Below are 16,731 nucleotides of genomic sequence, written 5' to 3'. Positions count from 1 at the left end.
GAAGGCTGACCTCCAAAACCGGAAGTATAACGTTTGTGGTGGTGAAAACAAAGGATATTTCTATAAACCGCTGTTTGAAGTCACACCAATGACAGTTGTAGGAGCAAATGATATCTGAAGGAGGATATCCTTTCATTAACACTGTCAAGTTTTCATAACAACAGAGCAAACATGGCTGCAGCAGCGGTCGATGTTCTTACTATTTTGTTGGTTTATCATTTTGATGTGTGCCTTATAACATCCTACTCCTTATATATTATTCAATTTGGACTTTAAAAAAAAAAAAAAAAGGAAATTGGAATTCTTTTAAAAAAAAATTCCAGGTGTGTGCCTTATAATCCAAAGCACCTTGTAGCTGGTAGAATATGACACACACCATGTCTTACAATTAAGGATCCAGTACTGTCTGGCAGGTAAAGTAATCATCCAGGTAAATTTCACCAGCATCTGGTGGAAGTTCCAGTTTCAAGACAAAAAACAAACAAAAACAAAAAACACACATAAAAAAACACTAAAAAAATCTACTAAACTAAAAAACAGACAAACTTGTTTTTAACTGGTATCATCTGTGTAATACTCAACTTTCACTTTGCTTTTATTCTTTTTTTTTTTTTTTTTTTTTTTTATACCTACATTCGGTAATCAGTACCTGCGTTACTTTTCACTACAAAAGAACATGGCCAGTGACCCTGCAAGAAGTGAAATTTTTTTCCCTGTTCTGATTGACGCTGAAAGTAAAACACACCCACGTCAACCGCATCCATAAAGAAGACCATGTAACAACAGCAATACTTCCGACTGCTACGACCAATAGTCTTCAATCCTCCACACATACATTCACTATTGCAAATAACTTGCATGCACTACTGCAAACAGCTCACCCTTAGAAAGAAATGGATACGCTGAACTTGTATGGGATGCAGTCAGAACAAAGATTCAGCTTTCATTTTTTTTTTTTAATGGAAAAGGTCAATGAAGCTAATAATGATGCCAATGACTGCCATGATCGTAAAATATATTGCTATAATTTATGATATTCTCTGAGGTACTGATGAAGTGTATAATTATGTTGGCCAATGGCAAAAACAAAACAAAAAAAAAAAAACCCAAAAAACATGCAGCATGTTACCTATGTATGTTATACCTATGTATGTCATATCTGCCTACTTATGTGCACCTTCAAGTTTGTTTTTATTTTTTTATTTTTTGGATGTGCTTGATATGCTTCAAATATTCATTTGATTTTATGTAAATTATGGAATTATCATCTGAAGTCTTTCCCTCCCACACTCTTTGCTTTTATCTTTATTTCTTTGATTTGTGAGTGTGGAACATTCACTGAGTGTGTTTCAGTCCTAGGTAGTATGGACTGGTTGAATAAGAATGAGTAAATGAACACCACCACAAGATACTTTGTTTTTCAACACATCTTTTCTTTCAGTGAAGAAAAAATCAACTGGATCCCGTCCATTTTTTTGGGGGGTGGGGGGGGGGGGGGGGATTCTTGCATTTTCCACTCTTCCATCTTTTCTTTCAGTTTATTAGAAAGTTTTCATCAGTTTCACCAATTGCAATACTGACAAATCCCAAGTTTAAAGACGAAACAACAAAGACTCTGGCAGTTTTTTCTCACACAACCCAAACCACAGGCAGCCACTGACAGCAGAATATATATATATATATATATATACACAGGAAGGGGCAGTTACTATGTGTACGATATACAATAATGTTATATATTCATATACATATATATAATTATCATACACTGGACGGATTTGGAATAAATGCACATTACACTGGTACAAACAACTAACTAAAATCAACCAAACAAGCCAATCCTCACACAAAGGCACGAGACATGTCTGTCAAGCAAAATAAAAACAAAACAAAATAAAATGAGATTAAAGAAAAAAAAAAATCAGGGTACACAGCTGTTTTGATGAAGAAATGAAAATGTGTGAAACTCCTGACCATTGTATTTGCTATAAAACTAAAATATATTTTTAAAAAATTAAAGAAAATTTTTAAAAAAATCTTTCAATAAACTGTAGCAATCATGTATCACTTTTGAAATTCAAGAGAGAAACAATTCCTGAGAAAACACACACACACACACACACATACAAAGACAAACGGGGGGGGCGGGGAAAAAAAAAATGCTGACCACTTTTACAAAGCCATCCCTTCTTCCCCTCTCCTCTTGTACACCACCACCACCTTGTCCTCACTTTCATACCATCCCTGGTCCTGTCTCAACAAATATTGCTTTCAAACTGATTCAAGTCTTTCACTTGATCAATCCAACTGGCCCTGGACTCTCTCTACTGCATTTTATAGACCGCAAGGTGGTAAGACTGAAGACAATAAATAATATATATATATATATGATAGTCAGTCGTGTCCGACTATGACCATCAGAACAGCAGAGGAGGCAACTGCTGAGCTAGCCCATTTTGGGCTAGAATTTGATTATTGTGGAGAGTGTCTTGCCCAAGTTACATCCCCACTCTCTCGACCAAGAGGGTTTAAGGACAGTCGGCGTTGGGATGGTTCCCAAAGGCCAACTAGCCCACAAGGCTGCAGCACTCAGTGCAATTTTGCCTCCTAGTTTGAGAGTCATAGTCGTTCACAAAAGACTAAGCTGTAAATGATTTCCCACTGACTGGAGAAACCATTGATAATACAGCTCTCACTTTGCTGTTGGCTCAAATGTAAACTTATGTCAATCTGTGATATCAGCAGAGTGTTGGGCCGAGACAATAAATAAAGGTTAAAGAAAAAGGTCTAAGGTCCTATAGCCCGTTACGCTTGGCGTTGGAAAACAGGGCTCGATCCTCTCCTGATGCATTTAACCTTTCCCAACCGAGGTCAGGTGCTTATTCACACCAGGGAGGGGTGAGGGAAACTGTAGACCTTAGAAACTGAATAAAAGTGATCAATCAATTATGTACCAACGCAGAGGGTCACTGTAAGTGCTTAAATTTGAATGCTCTTGTCTTGTTTTTGAACGAGACAGGACATTATAAAATGTTGATAGTCCACTAATGAAACCAATCAATTTATAAGCTTTTCAAGATATTGTCAGAAATATTCATAATGAGAAAAAACAAAAAACAACAAAAAACCCCACCTCTGCCTAAATTCATTAAGTGAAACACTGAACACTTCCAATCTCAATTATATCTAATGTAATATTGCAGAAATGAGAGATAACAAAAGGGGAGGGGGGGAAATCTGTCTTGTTTGTTACGTGAAAACACTCAACACTCCTGACCTCCCTTCAATCTGGGTTAATCACATAAAAACCCCAAAGAGAAATACAATCAAAAAGCCAAAACAGAACTAAAAAATCAACTGCCCTGTAGTCCATAAAACACAGCCAGCACTGTTCAGTGGAATGCAAAGTTGAGACGCCACAGAGGGAGCCACCATGGCAGGAGAGTCGTGAACCAAAGGGCAGCCACTCTCGTCAGTCAGCTGGCTACCTGTGTCCCGACACAGGATGTCGAGGCCGAGACTTGTGGCTGGACATTTTGGGGGTCTGCAGGCCTGAGGACCTGAGAGAGAAAGGAAGGCAACATGTGGGATTGATTGTAGCCACACACACAGACAGCCACAGCCGTGAGATCCAGTCTGTGTTCAGTGAGAGGGCAACGGTTGACACACAGGCAGCCTGCATAATCTAAATCATCTCTCAGTTTTATCATTTTCTTCTTCTTCTTCTGCGTTCGTGGGCTGCAACTCCCACGTTCACTCGTATGCACAAGTGGGCTTTTACGTGTATGACCGTTTTTACCCTGCCATGTAGGCAGCCATACTCCGTTTTTGGGGGTGTGCATGCTGGGTATGTTCTTGTTTCCATAACCCACCGAACGCTGACATGGATTACAGGATCTTTAACGTGCGTATTTGATCTTCTGCTTGCGTATACACACGAAGGGGGTTCAGGCACTAGCAGGTCTGCACATATGTTGACCTGGGAGATCGTAAAGATCTCCACCCTTCACCCACCAGGCGCCGTCACCGTGATTCCGACCCGGGACCCTCAGACTGACAGTCCAATGCTTTAACCACTCGGCTATTGCGCCCGTCTAACATTTTATGACAACATACCTGATTTCATGACGGGGGGCCTCAATTTTTTGTAAGTCAGTAGGTTAGTCTGTCACTCACTCACTCTCGCTCTCTCTCTATGCGTGTGTGTGTGAGAGAATGAAAAACAATTGTAGGACAAAAACAAAGAACTGAAAATCTAAAACAATGTCGGACCAAAAAAAACAACAATAACAACAACAACAAAAAAAGAACTAAAAATTTAAAAACAATTCCTTACCTAACAGCTTTAAATGCCGACTTGCTGGACGATTTCTCCACTGTTCCCGAAACACTGGTCATGGACACCGAGATTTCCGAGTCCTCCCTGTCAACACTACAGCTTTATAGTCAGCACATCAACAGGTTCATAATAATAATAATAAAGGTATTCATACAGTGCTTTATCTTGTGCAGAGACAAATCAAAGTGCTTTCACACCATGCATAACCCTGATTTAGAGGGATGTATTATTAACACATGTAACAGAAGTGCTTTCACACCATGCATAACCCTGATTTAGAGGGATGTATTATTAACACAAGTAACAGAAGTGCTTTCACACCATGCATAACCCTGATTTAGAGGGATGTATTACAAGCACATGTAACAGAAGTGCTTTCACACCATGCATAACCCTGATTTAGAGGGATGTATTACAAGCACATGTAACAGAAGTGCTTTCACACCATGCATAACCCTGATTTAGAGGGATGTATTATAAACACATGTAACAGAAGACTATTGAATGGTAAGGGGAATACGGAGTATATGTGGCTGAGGGCACGTGTGGGGGTATGATTTTGGAAAGAAGTTTTAACAGCTGAGTTCTGAGCAAAAGAGTCAGCTCATTTCTAGTGTAAGGTCAGGAGACAATATAAAAGTAATGAAAATGTTCTGAAAATGTAGGGATATATTTCATATTAAATAACGATCAGGTAAATATATGTATTTCTATGTATCTATCTAGAAATCTCTGTTTCTAATGGGACTCGTAGAAATAAAGGAACTCAATATATGTAATCTATATCTATCTAACCCTCTCTCTATATCTATCACTCTTTTTTCTCGCTCTCTCTCTTTTTCTTTCTCTCGGTAAAAATACATACATTATATATATATATATATATATATATATATATATATATATAAAGGAACTCAGATGTAAGGAACTCTACATGTAATCTTTCTATCTCTTAATATTTATATCTATCTATCTATCTATCTAAAAACATATTAGTTTACCTGAGTGGTTTAAATTCCTCTCGGCCACTGATGTCTGTTTGGGAGACGGAGGGAGTGAGGTCGTATTCATCCCGAGTGGGCAAATCCTGAAAACAAAACAACAAAATAATCGTTAATAAATCAGCATTCCTTTCACTATTTCACTGTCTATAAATAATTTCTTATGTTATATTCTATTCATATAAAAAAAATTCTAACAATTCTTCATCACTGTGTAGTTTTTGAAAGAGAACAACCGGGTCAATAAATTCAAACCTCTGTCACTGTTTTTCTCCAACCAGTCCTGCTAATATCAGGTTCCAAATCTCGAACAAATCAAAACTATGACAAGGAAAAAAAAACACACCCCTAATAAGCTAATACAAAAATCTGTATAAAACGGAAATACTAGCACCCATGCCATACATGTTTGCCAAAGAGAGATGGTCAGTTATCAACACAGCACCTGTTCACTGAACTCACTGTGGATGAATATGATCACCCATGCCACACATGTTTGCCAAAGAGAGATGGTCAGTTATCAACACAGCACCTGTTCACTGAACTCTCTATGGATGAATACGATCACCCATGCCATACATGTTTGCCAAAGAGAGATAGTCAGTTATCTGCACAGCAGCTGTTCACTGAACTCTCTATGGACGAATACGATCACCCATGCCATACATGTTTGCCAAAGAGAGATGGTCAGTTATCAGCACAGCACCTGTTCACTGAACTCTCTGTGGATGAATACGATCACCTATGCCATACATGTTTGCCAAAGAGAGCACCTGTTCACTGAACTCTCTATAGATGAATACGATCACCTATGCCATACATGTTTGCCAAAGAGAGATGGTCAGTTATCAGCACAGCAGCTGTTCATTGAACTCTCTATGGACAAATACGACCTACCCCATACATGTTTGCCAAAGAGAGATGGTCAGTTATCAGCACAGCACCTGTTCACTAAACTCTCTGTGGTCAAATACTACCACCCATGCTATTCATGTTTGCAAAAGAGGAAAGAGGAGGAATGTGGTAGCGGACAGAACGGTTAAGACACTCAACTACCAATGTTGAGAGTCCGTGAGGGTGTGGGTTCGAATCCTGTGCTCTCGCCTTTTCTCCAAAGTTTGAATGGAAAATCAAACTGAACGTCTGGTCATTCCGATGAGACAATAAACCAAGGTCCCCTGTGCAGCATGCACTTGGCACACTGAAAAAGAACCCATGGCAACAAGAGTGTTGTCCTCTGGCAAAAATTCTGTAGAAGAAATCCACTATGATAGGTACACAAATATATAAGCATGCACTCAAGGCCTGATCACGTTGGGTTATTCTGCTGGTGAGACATCTGCATAGCAGTTGTTGTGTAGCATACATTTAAATGTATTTGTATTTTTATATCTTTTTTATCACAACAGATTTCTCTGTGTGAAATTCGGGCTGCTCTTCCCAGGGAGAGCGTGTCGCTACACTACAGTGCCACCCATCTTTTTTGCGTTTTTTCCTGCGTGTAGTTTTATTTGTTTTTCCTATCAAAGTGGATTTTTCCAAAGAATTTTGCCAGGAACAACCCTTTTGTTGCTATGGGTTCTTTTACATGTGCTAAGTGCACGCTGCACACGGGTTTATCGTCTCATCCGAATGACTAGCGTCCAGACCAACACTCAAGGTCTAGTGGAGGGGGAGAAAATATCGGCGGCTGAGCCGTTATTCAAACCAGCGTGCTCAGATTCTCTCTCTTCCTAGGCGGACGCGTTACCTCTAGGCCATCACTTCACATATGGATATGTATGGATTTGTCCAAACGCAGTGAGGCCTCATTGAGAAACAAACTGAAACAAAGAGAGATGGTTCGCTATCAGCACAGCACCTGTTCACTGAACTCCCTGTGGACGGCGTCACTCAGCTCACGTTTCAGGGAACTGACATGCTGCTGCAGGGAGGCAGTCTCCTCCTCCAAGACTCGAACCCTGGCCAGTGACTGATGGTGAAGGTCCACAAAGGCTCCAACCAGGTTCTGAAAAAGAAAAAAAAAGAGAAAAAATGGTGGTACTGTTTCTTGGGTGGAAGTGACCGTAATTGTTTGCAACCAGGAGTCCTGGGGCTACTTTAATGAACACATACACACGTGCAATACACACACACATACGCATACACATGTAGCACACACGGATACAGATTCAGCACACATACACATTTCACAAACACATCACACACATACACATTTCACAAACACATCACACACATACACATTTCACAAACACATCACACACATACACATTTCACAAACATATCACACACATACACTACACACATATTACACACACGTGTATCACTCAGATACACACACACACAGAGCACACACTCACATAATCATACACATGCACAGATTGATACATACACGGCATACATACGCATCTCACAAACACATACACCACACACACATACATATCACACAGACACACATCATTCAGATACACACATCACACACACACACACCACACACACACATCTATACATCACACATAGACCAAACACACACATGCGTATATTCATGACACACACACTCATATCACACATATACATCAAACACACTCACACAACACATACACATGCACACACACACAATCACACCACAAACATAGCATCCAATACCCACCAACTTCCCCCCACCAACACACACACACAGATGCACACACACACACACACACACACACACACACACACACACCATACACACTTACAAACACACATCACACCAACAAACATAACATCCAATACCCACCAGCTCCCTCCACCAACACACACACACACATCCAACACCCACCAACTCCCCATACCAACACACACACACACACACACACACACACACACACACACACACACACACCCAATACCCACCAACTCCCCATACCAACACACACACACACACACATCCAATACCCACCAACTCCCCATACCAACACACACACACACACACACACACACACACACATCCAATACCCACCAACTCCCCATACCAACACACACACACACACACACATCCAACACCCACCAACTCCCCATACCAACACACACACACACACACACACACACACACACACACACACACACACATCATCCAATACCCACCAGCTCCCCACCAAAACACACACACACACACATGCACACACCCAATACCCACCAACTCCCCATACCAACACACACACACACACACACACACACATCCAACACCCACCAACTCCCCATACCAACACACACACACACACACACACACACACATCATCCAATACCCACCAGCTCCCCACCAAAACACACACACACACACACACACACACCCAATACCCACCAACTCCCCATACCAACACACACACACACACACACACACACACACAAACCCTCACCTGACAGGCAATAAGCTCCGGCCCAGCTTTACCGATGTCTGACGGAATGAGGTCGGCGTTCAGCAACAGCTTGGAGAGGGTGATGGTGGAGTCCGCGCCGCTGCCGTTGTTCCTGTTGCTGCCATCCTTGGCGAACACCAGTTTCTTCTTGGCCTCTTCCAGCGCCCCCTCCACGGACTTGATGTAGTGGGCCAGGATCTCCTTGTCTCTGGGGACAAGGGGTGTTGTGATGCACAGTACTGTACTGTGTTATGTTATGTTGTGTTGTCTTGTGTTGTGTTGTACTGTACTGTACTGTATAGTACAGTGTTGCATTGTACTGTATAGTAGAGTCGAGTAGAACAGAACAGAGTCGAGTTATGTAGCGCAGAGTAGAGCACAGTATGGTACAGTACGGTATGGTACAGTTCAGTGCAGTGCAGTGCAGTGCAGTGTCATGTTGTGTCGTGTTGTGTCGTGTCATGTGGTGGAAGTGGTGACTGTCCCTGGATGCCTGTGCTGTTTCGTCCCAGTAAACTTGTCCTATATGTATTCTTGTTTTTGTAAGCGCTTAGGGCTTTGTTAAGATTAAGCGCCATAAACTCCCATTATTATTATTAGTAGTAGTAGTAGTAGTATGTCATGTAGTGTAGTGTAGTACAGTATAGTATTGTATGGTATAGTTTTGGATTGTACTGTTTTTCGCCACAACAGATTTCTCTGTGTGAAATTCAGGCAAAGCAGCACCATCCTTACTGATTTCTTTATTTTCTTCTCCTGTCTACAAGTGTATTTATTTTTACTATTAAACTGTTTTTTGTTGTTGTTTTTCAACAGAATTTCACCAGGGACAACCCTTCTGCTGCAATGGCAAGACAAGCTACATGGGCCCGTGGAAACTCTCTGGGAGACCACACATTTCACCTCAACTACTAATCTCCAAGTAAAATCAGTGAACGGGAAAAAGAAGGAAGCTTAACTCTCTCCATACGAACGGCGAAAGAGACGACGTTAACAGTGTTTCATCCTAATTACCATCATCAAAATATTGCAAGCGGAACGCTCTTATACTGAAGAGGTGAATGTTGACAAAGAATACCACAGTTCTGACGACGGAAGCTAAAGGTTGGGTCATTCAGACACCCACTGGACATCCGAGGGGTCTGTGTCGAGGAGAAGAGAGGACTGGCCGTACTGAGTGAGTTAAACAGCCCCAGCCTGTGACAACTCATTGGCAGAGGTGTGGAGGATGTCAACAGATGAACACATATATTCAGCTCAAGGGCTGCAATAGCCAGGTGGTTAAGCGATGGACTTTCAATTTGAGGGTCCAGAGTTTGAATCTCGGTAACGGTGCCTGTTGGGTAAAGGGTGGAGATTTTTCCAATCTCCCAGGTCAACATATGTGCAGACCTGCTTGTGCCCGAACCCTCTTAGTGTGTATGTGCAAGCAGGAGATCAAATACGCATGTTAAAGATCCTGTAATCCATGTCAGTGTTTGGTGGGTTATGGAAACAAGAACATACCCATCATGCACACCCCCAAAAACGAAGTGTGGCTGCCTACATGGTGGGGTAAAAACGGTCATGCAGGTAAAAGCCCACTTGTATATGTACGAGTGAACGTGGGAGATGCAGCTCACGAACGAGGAAGAAGAAGAAGAAAATCAAGGACTAACCTTGAAGTGTAAATGTCAAACAAGAAGAAGAAGAGATGTGGACAGTGTCCTTAGATGAACACCCATTTTTCAGCTGAAGGCAGCTAACATCAAAGTGTAAATGTCAAACAAGCAGAAGAGGTGTGAACAGTGTCCTTAGATGAACACCCATTTTTCAGCTGAAGGCAGCTAACATCAAAGTGAAAATGTCAAACAAGCAGAAGAGGTGTGAACAGCACCAGCGTTGGACAACTCACTTGGCTGCGGTGCGGAGGGCGTCCTCAGCATCCTTGAGGTTGGCCTGCAGGGATTTACGCTGAAACTCAAACTGCATGGCCTGTTTCCGGCACTGCTTCAGCTCCTGATCCTTGCGCCGAAGGTCCTCCTTCACTTCATTCAGACCCTGCACACACACACACACAAACACCAACCATGATGTACAGGTAATGCTTTTCCATTTGTGCAAATCTGTGGCAAAGGTCCTCCTCCACTTCACCCAGACCCTGCACACACACACACACACACACACACCAACCATGATGTACAGGTGATGCTTTTTCTTTCTTTTTTTCTTTTTTTTTTTCTTTTTTTTTTGCTGCCCCATCATCTGCCCCGTTTCAGTGGCATTACTCCCACGCCGCTCGTTTAGATTCCCCCATACACGGCCACACCCGGGTTCGTCCGTCGCAGTTCCAGCTTCTGCAGTCCACAGGGAACCGTCGATGTTAGGTCGCCAGGAGGCCACACACCAGAGGAGACCCTGCACTGCTGCTGAGTCACTTCAGTGGTGTTCAGTGGTGCCTGTTCTGTTTTAACGTACTTAGGACACCACCTATTAAGCCCCCTACTAACGACAATAATGGCTTAGTCGCGGAGCCAGACTGAGTGAGCGTCCCTCCCAGAGTGGAGACCGCCACCACGTCCCTCAAACAACAGCCCCCCATGAATCTGCCGACACTGACGACATTGACAGGACTCACCCCAAGCACGGAAGTGGAGGGGTATCAAAACTGAGGTCACCATGAGAGCAGGGCATGAAAGGCCACAGACTTTGAGACTATTTTGTTTATATTGATGACGATGAAGGAGGAGGATGACGATGATGATGACAATTGTGCAATAGAGGTCCATTTTGGTTTGGGACTGCGTGACAAGGCTGTACTCTACGCTTCCTGTCATAATGATATCCCACAGACACTTGCAGAGTTGGTCAAGTAATTAGAGCAACACACCCAAAGACGCGTCCTTGAAGTGGATGACACTTGACTGTGTGGTCCCAGTCTCCCCATTTAAGCCCACAGCACACTCAACACTGGGTAGGAGCCAGCCATGGGCCGAAAAACCCACCTCCGCTGGGATTCGAACCCGCATCCTCCCAGCCATGTCTGCGACGCTAACCACTTCGCCACGGCAGCTGGTAGGTGATGCTTTTTCCCTCTGTGAAAATCTGTCCATGGCTTGGTTGCGTAGGAGGTCTTAGCAGTGCATTGTTCCTTTTGCATTAACTCACAGAGTCCTGTGCCCAAGCACTGCACCGGCTTCACAATTTGTCTCCTAAAAATGGTTTTGACGTTCCTACATACGCATAAATGTAAGGGAAGGGAACAAACTTCTACAGTATTTCTGGATGCGTCCATGCGTATTTTGGATTTTAAATGTATTTTTTCTGCATTTTTTCCACATCAATATGGCATGGAAGCCTGCCGGGGCTGTAAACTCCCCAAGGTTAAATGGGTTAAGATTTTTCTTAAGTCTACACTAACTCCAAAGACCTTGGAAACTTCATGACCCAAAGTAAACTCAGCACTGCCAAGATCACTTGTGCAACCCAGCCCTGCGGAGATTTTCACACAGCTTATACACCATACACCCCTAAAAACTGAGTATGGCTGCCTACATGGCAGTGTAAAAATGGTCATTTACATAAAAGCCCACTCATGTACATACGAGTAAACGTGGGAGTTGCAGCCCACGAAGGAAGGAAAAGGAGAAGAAAAAACACCATACACACACATACACACACAATGGTCCCTGTTCATCTCAGACAGCCAGGGCTATTCATAACGCCTAAAAATGCACCCCTGGTGTTTTGAAAATGGAAAGAAGACACTGTTATCTTCATTAAACAGTTAACTGGGATGTTCTAAAAATTTCAAGAAGTAACAGTAAAAATACTTGAAATAATGTACCTGAGCTTCAGTCTGATGCCATGACTGTCAGCAATGAAGATGGTTTCCATTCACCACCTACATGAAGCCCCCCTTTCCCTCCATTCCCCATTATTCCTTTCTCTTCATTACTGTTTCCATGAAAACATGTGTCCATTCTTCAGCTCAGAAAACCTAGATGATTGTTACTAGAAATCATGCCCGCCTTTGTCTGTGTGCAGCAATGCAGATTTTTATCACAGTGTGCAGCATTAGAGTGACCATCTGGAGGTAGTCTGGGAACTATTAGAATAATGGTAAAAGAGTCCCTGAGACCCCAAGATTTTGTACTTCTTCGTTCATGGGCTGCAACTCCCACGTTCACTTATAAGTACATGAGTGGGCTTTTACATGAATGACCATTTTTACCTCACCAAGTAGGCAGCCTTATTCCATTTTCGGGGATGTGCATGCTGGTTATGTTCTTGTTTCCATAACCCAACAAACGCTCACATGGATTACAGAATCTTTTATGTGGGTATTTCATCTTCCACTTGTGAATACACATGAAGGAGGTTCAGGCACAAGCAGGTCTGCACGTATGTTGACCTGGGAGATTGGAAAAATCTCCACCCTTTACCCACCAAGTGCCATTACTGATGATTCGAACCCAGGACCCTCAGATTGAAAGTCCAACGCTTTAACCATTGAGCTATTGCACCTGTCGATTTTTTACTAATCAGAGGCCCTGAGAATGCGAACACCACCCACATACACACACACAGACTTTCCTACCGTCATGGCCTCCGACAGTGTCTGTTGATTCTGCACGCCCTGCGTGTCACTGAGGTCCAGACGGGCGGTCAGCTCTTGCAGCTGGCGACTCTGTTCCTGGAGGATCTGCTGGGCCGTCTGCTCCCTCTGCAGGGCCTCGTTCAGCTCCTCGCACACACGCTCAAACTTGTCCATCGTGACCAGCTTCACAGACTGCTGGCCACAAAACACACAAAGATAGTGTTGCAAGCATGCCTACCCCCAAATTTGCTTTTCAGGAACAACATGCGTTAGAATCAGGGACAGGGTATTATTTTCAGGAACATCTCAGCAAATATACAACAGTTGTCTTGACAGCCAGAAGCAATGGTTGTAAACTTGAAACAATGTTTTAAAAGTTGGTGCTTATCCGCATTGTTCTTGCCGAAGTTAGTTCACTGGGGACGGAAACCAAGTGGACTTTCACAAAATGGCTTCAGTACTGTTCGGACAGTTTTGGCTTTTCACGAAATGGCTTTGGTAATATTCAGCAGCATTTTCATAAGTCTTTTACAAAGTGTCTTTGGCAGTGGTCGGAAAGCCATCTAAGAGTACATTTGTACCCACTAGATACTTTAGAAAAAAAAATGTTCTGGTCAGATTTGTTTATTTTCTGGGACATGCAGCAAATATCCGTATTTCCGGGACACCCCGTCCATTTTATCAATTTCCGGGACAAATATGGGCCCTCATTAACGGTAGAAATGCCTGTCGTTGGTGTGATGTGCTTTGCAGAGAAAGATAAAATTCTTTTTTTTATGCTTCTACCCAGATAAAACACATTTCTTTTCTCTTTGCTTCTTACCCATCAGTCTCATGGCCAAACAGATCTGACCAATACAATATAAATATCTTCAAAATTATTCCAACCATAGGGCCAAACTCAGAGGGTATTCTTTATTGTTTTCTTCTTTTTTAGCTATCAAATCAAATCCATTTGAAAAATACAACATATAAAAATACTCTCTGAGCATCTGTCTGATGAATACCAAAACATACATCTTCAATATTATTCCAGCCAACAGGTCAAACTCGTGAGATTTGAAATCTAAAAAAAAAAAAAAACACACTTAAATCTTATCATACCCACAGAATTCATTTCTTTATTCAAAGCCAGCAAATCAAATCCAATTGACAATTTCAATATACACACCTTCAAAATTATTCCAATTACAAGGACAAACAAAAAATTATAATCAAAACACCTTCAACAATATTCCAGCCATACGGACAAATCAGAAAAAAAAAAGTCTGATCATACTCATATGTGTTTTTTGTTTTGTTTTAAAGAATTAAGAGTCAATAATTACAACAACAAAAAAAGTCTAATCAAAACAACTCCAAACATATTCCAGCCATAAGGACAATAATAAAGTATTTACGTCGCGCTGAATCTTGTGCTGAAATAAATTAAAGTGCTTTCGCACCAATCATTCACACAGATGCATAACTCTAAACTTGAGAAACTGAAGACAAAGAAAAGGAAGTGGAGGGTAGGAGGCTATCTTGGAAAGAGGTGGGTTTTAAGGCCAGAGTTGAAAGAGCTGAGTGAGGAGACCTCACCTGAAGGAATAAATCGGAGAGAAAAAATGACGTCCAATCATACACAGATGTTGTTTCTTTTAATCCTTTCACCACCAGTCAATTTAGAGTGCAAAATTCCCTTGTGTTATAAACACAGAAAATACTGTGTCTAAGAATAGCTGGGGATTCCCCTTGTGATGCGAAGAAAATATGACCTGTCCTACCGCCGACCATAAAGAACAGTAGGTTCATGGATAACAGACCCATGATCTGGTCACCCTTCACTGACACGGGTCTTCAACCTAGCTGCAGCATAAATGCAAGTTTGGCAGTGAAAGGGTTAAAGAAGTGAAAGTCTCCCAACACCCACAAAGACAACACGCCCAGAGCACCTGCTGGAGACCAGAGGGGGCGGCGGGGCCCTGTGGGATGGATCCCAGGCCCGCAATCTGCGCCTTGAGTCCTCCCAGCTCCTTCAGCAGCTGCCTCCTCTCCACCTCCACCGTGTGCAGCCTCTGGGTGAAGTCCAGGATGTGGTTCTGCAGGGCGATCAGCAGGTCCTGACACAAGGGACACCACCACCACTGTTAATCATGTTGCTGAAAAACCTTCAAATCAAATCAAATCAAATTATGGTGCTTGGAGCCTTGCCGACCACTAAGGCCACCTCAAGGCTATCGCCACATCAGCATCTACTTCAAGACAAGGGTAAAAAAAAAAAAAGTACAATAAAAACTAGTCACCACTTCAAGCTTTTCACTCAAAGTTTTAAAACCTTCCTAAAGTTTAAAACATTAAATCTGATTAAAAATGTTCACTTCTTTCCAGAAGTCCATCAGCGTCCACGGAGGGACATCACGAAACAAAGTCTTCAGAGAATCCCCCATGTAATGTCTGTGTCTAACGTCATGCAGATCACAGCAGTCAAGGAGCACGTGTTTCATGGTGAGAGGCTCATCACAGGGAATACATCGAGGGGCCTCCTCCCCCTTCAACAAGTAAGAATGAGTAAAGAAAAGTGTGCCCCATGCACAGTCTGCACAGCACAGACTTCTCCTTTCGATTCTTTACCACCAATGGGAAGGTCTCTTTTAGGTGTGGATGAATTTGGAACAACTCGTTGTCCATCTGGAATCCTCAACAGCCTGACACAAGGGAGATCACCACCACTGTTGATCATGTTGCTGACAGCCTGACACAAGGGACATCACCACCACTGTTGATCATGTTGCTGACAGCCTGACACAAGGGACATCACCACCACTGTTGATCATGTTGCTGACAGCCTGACACAAGGGACATCACCACCACTGTTGATCATGTTGCAGACAGCCTGACACAAGGGACATCACCACCACTGTTGATCATGTTGCTGACAGCCTGACACAAGGGACATCACCACCACTGTTGATCATGTTGCTGACAGCCTAACAAAAGGGACATCACCACCACTGTGATCATGTTGCTGACAGCCTGACACAAGGGACATCACCACCACTGTTGATCATGTTGCTGACAGCCTGACACAAGGGACATCACCACCACTGTTGATCATGTTGCTGACAGCCTAACAAAAGGGACATCACCACCACTGTTGATCATGTTGCTGACAGCCTAACAAAAGGGACATCACCACCACTGTTGATCATGTTGCTGACAGCCTGACACAAGGGACATCACCACCACTGTTGATCATGTTGCTGACAGCCTAACAAAAGGGACATCACCACCACTGTTGATCATGTTGCTGACAGCCTGACACAAGGGACATCACCACCACTGTTGATCATGTTGCTGACAGCCTGACACAAGGGACATCACCACCACTGTTAATCATGTTGCAGACAGCCTGACACAAGGGACATCACTACTGGT

At 42.8% G+C, this 16,731-nt stretch overlaps 1 protein-coding gene across 3 annotated transcripts in view; it reads right to left on the bottom strand.

Moving 5' to 3' along the window:
• Nucleotides 1-1,502: 1,502 nt before the first annotated feature.
• LOC143297304 (coiled-coil domain-containing protein 171-like) overlaps nucleotides 1,503-16,731 on the bottom strand; it is a 55,777-nt gene continuing 40,548 nt past the window's right edge. For 2 of the 3 annotated variants that reach the window (XM_076609578.1, XM_076609579.1), the window contains exons 25-32: nucleotides 15,249-15,416; nucleotides 13,315-13,509; nucleotides 10,630-10,775; nucleotides 8,736-8,943; nucleotides 7,202-7,348; nucleotides 5,341-5,426; nucleotides 4,337-4,423; nucleotides 1,503-3,560 (exon numbers count right to left, since the gene is read on the bottom strand). In XM_076609578.1, coding sequence (XP_076465693.1) covers nucleotides 3,485-3,560; nucleotides 4,337-4,423; nucleotides 5,341-5,426; nucleotides 7,202-7,348; nucleotides 8,736-8,943; nucleotides 10,630-10,775; nucleotides 13,315-13,509; nucleotides 15,249-15,416 — 1,113 coding nt within the window. In that variant the 3' untranslated portion in view covers nucleotides 1,503-3,484. The remainder of the gene's footprint in view (nucleotides 3,561-4,336; nucleotides 4,424-5,340; nucleotides 5,427-7,201; nucleotides 7,349-8,735; nucleotides 8,944-10,629; nucleotides 10,776-13,314; nucleotides 13,510-15,248; nucleotides 15,417-16,731) is intronic. The other variant, XM_076609581.1, reaches the window with a different exon arrangement.

This window comes from Babylonia areolata, chromosome 22 (genome assembly GCF_041734735.1).
Source record: "Babylonia areolata isolate BAREFJ2019XMU chromosome 22, ASM4173473v1, whole genome shotgun sequence".
In the NCBI taxonomy this organism is placed as follows: domain Eukaryota; kingdom Metazoa; phylum Mollusca; class Gastropoda; order Neogastropoda; family Buccinidae; genus Babylonia; species Babylonia areolata.
Note: the sequence above shows the minus strand (reverse complement) of the source record. Positions and strands in the feature narration are given on the sequence as shown.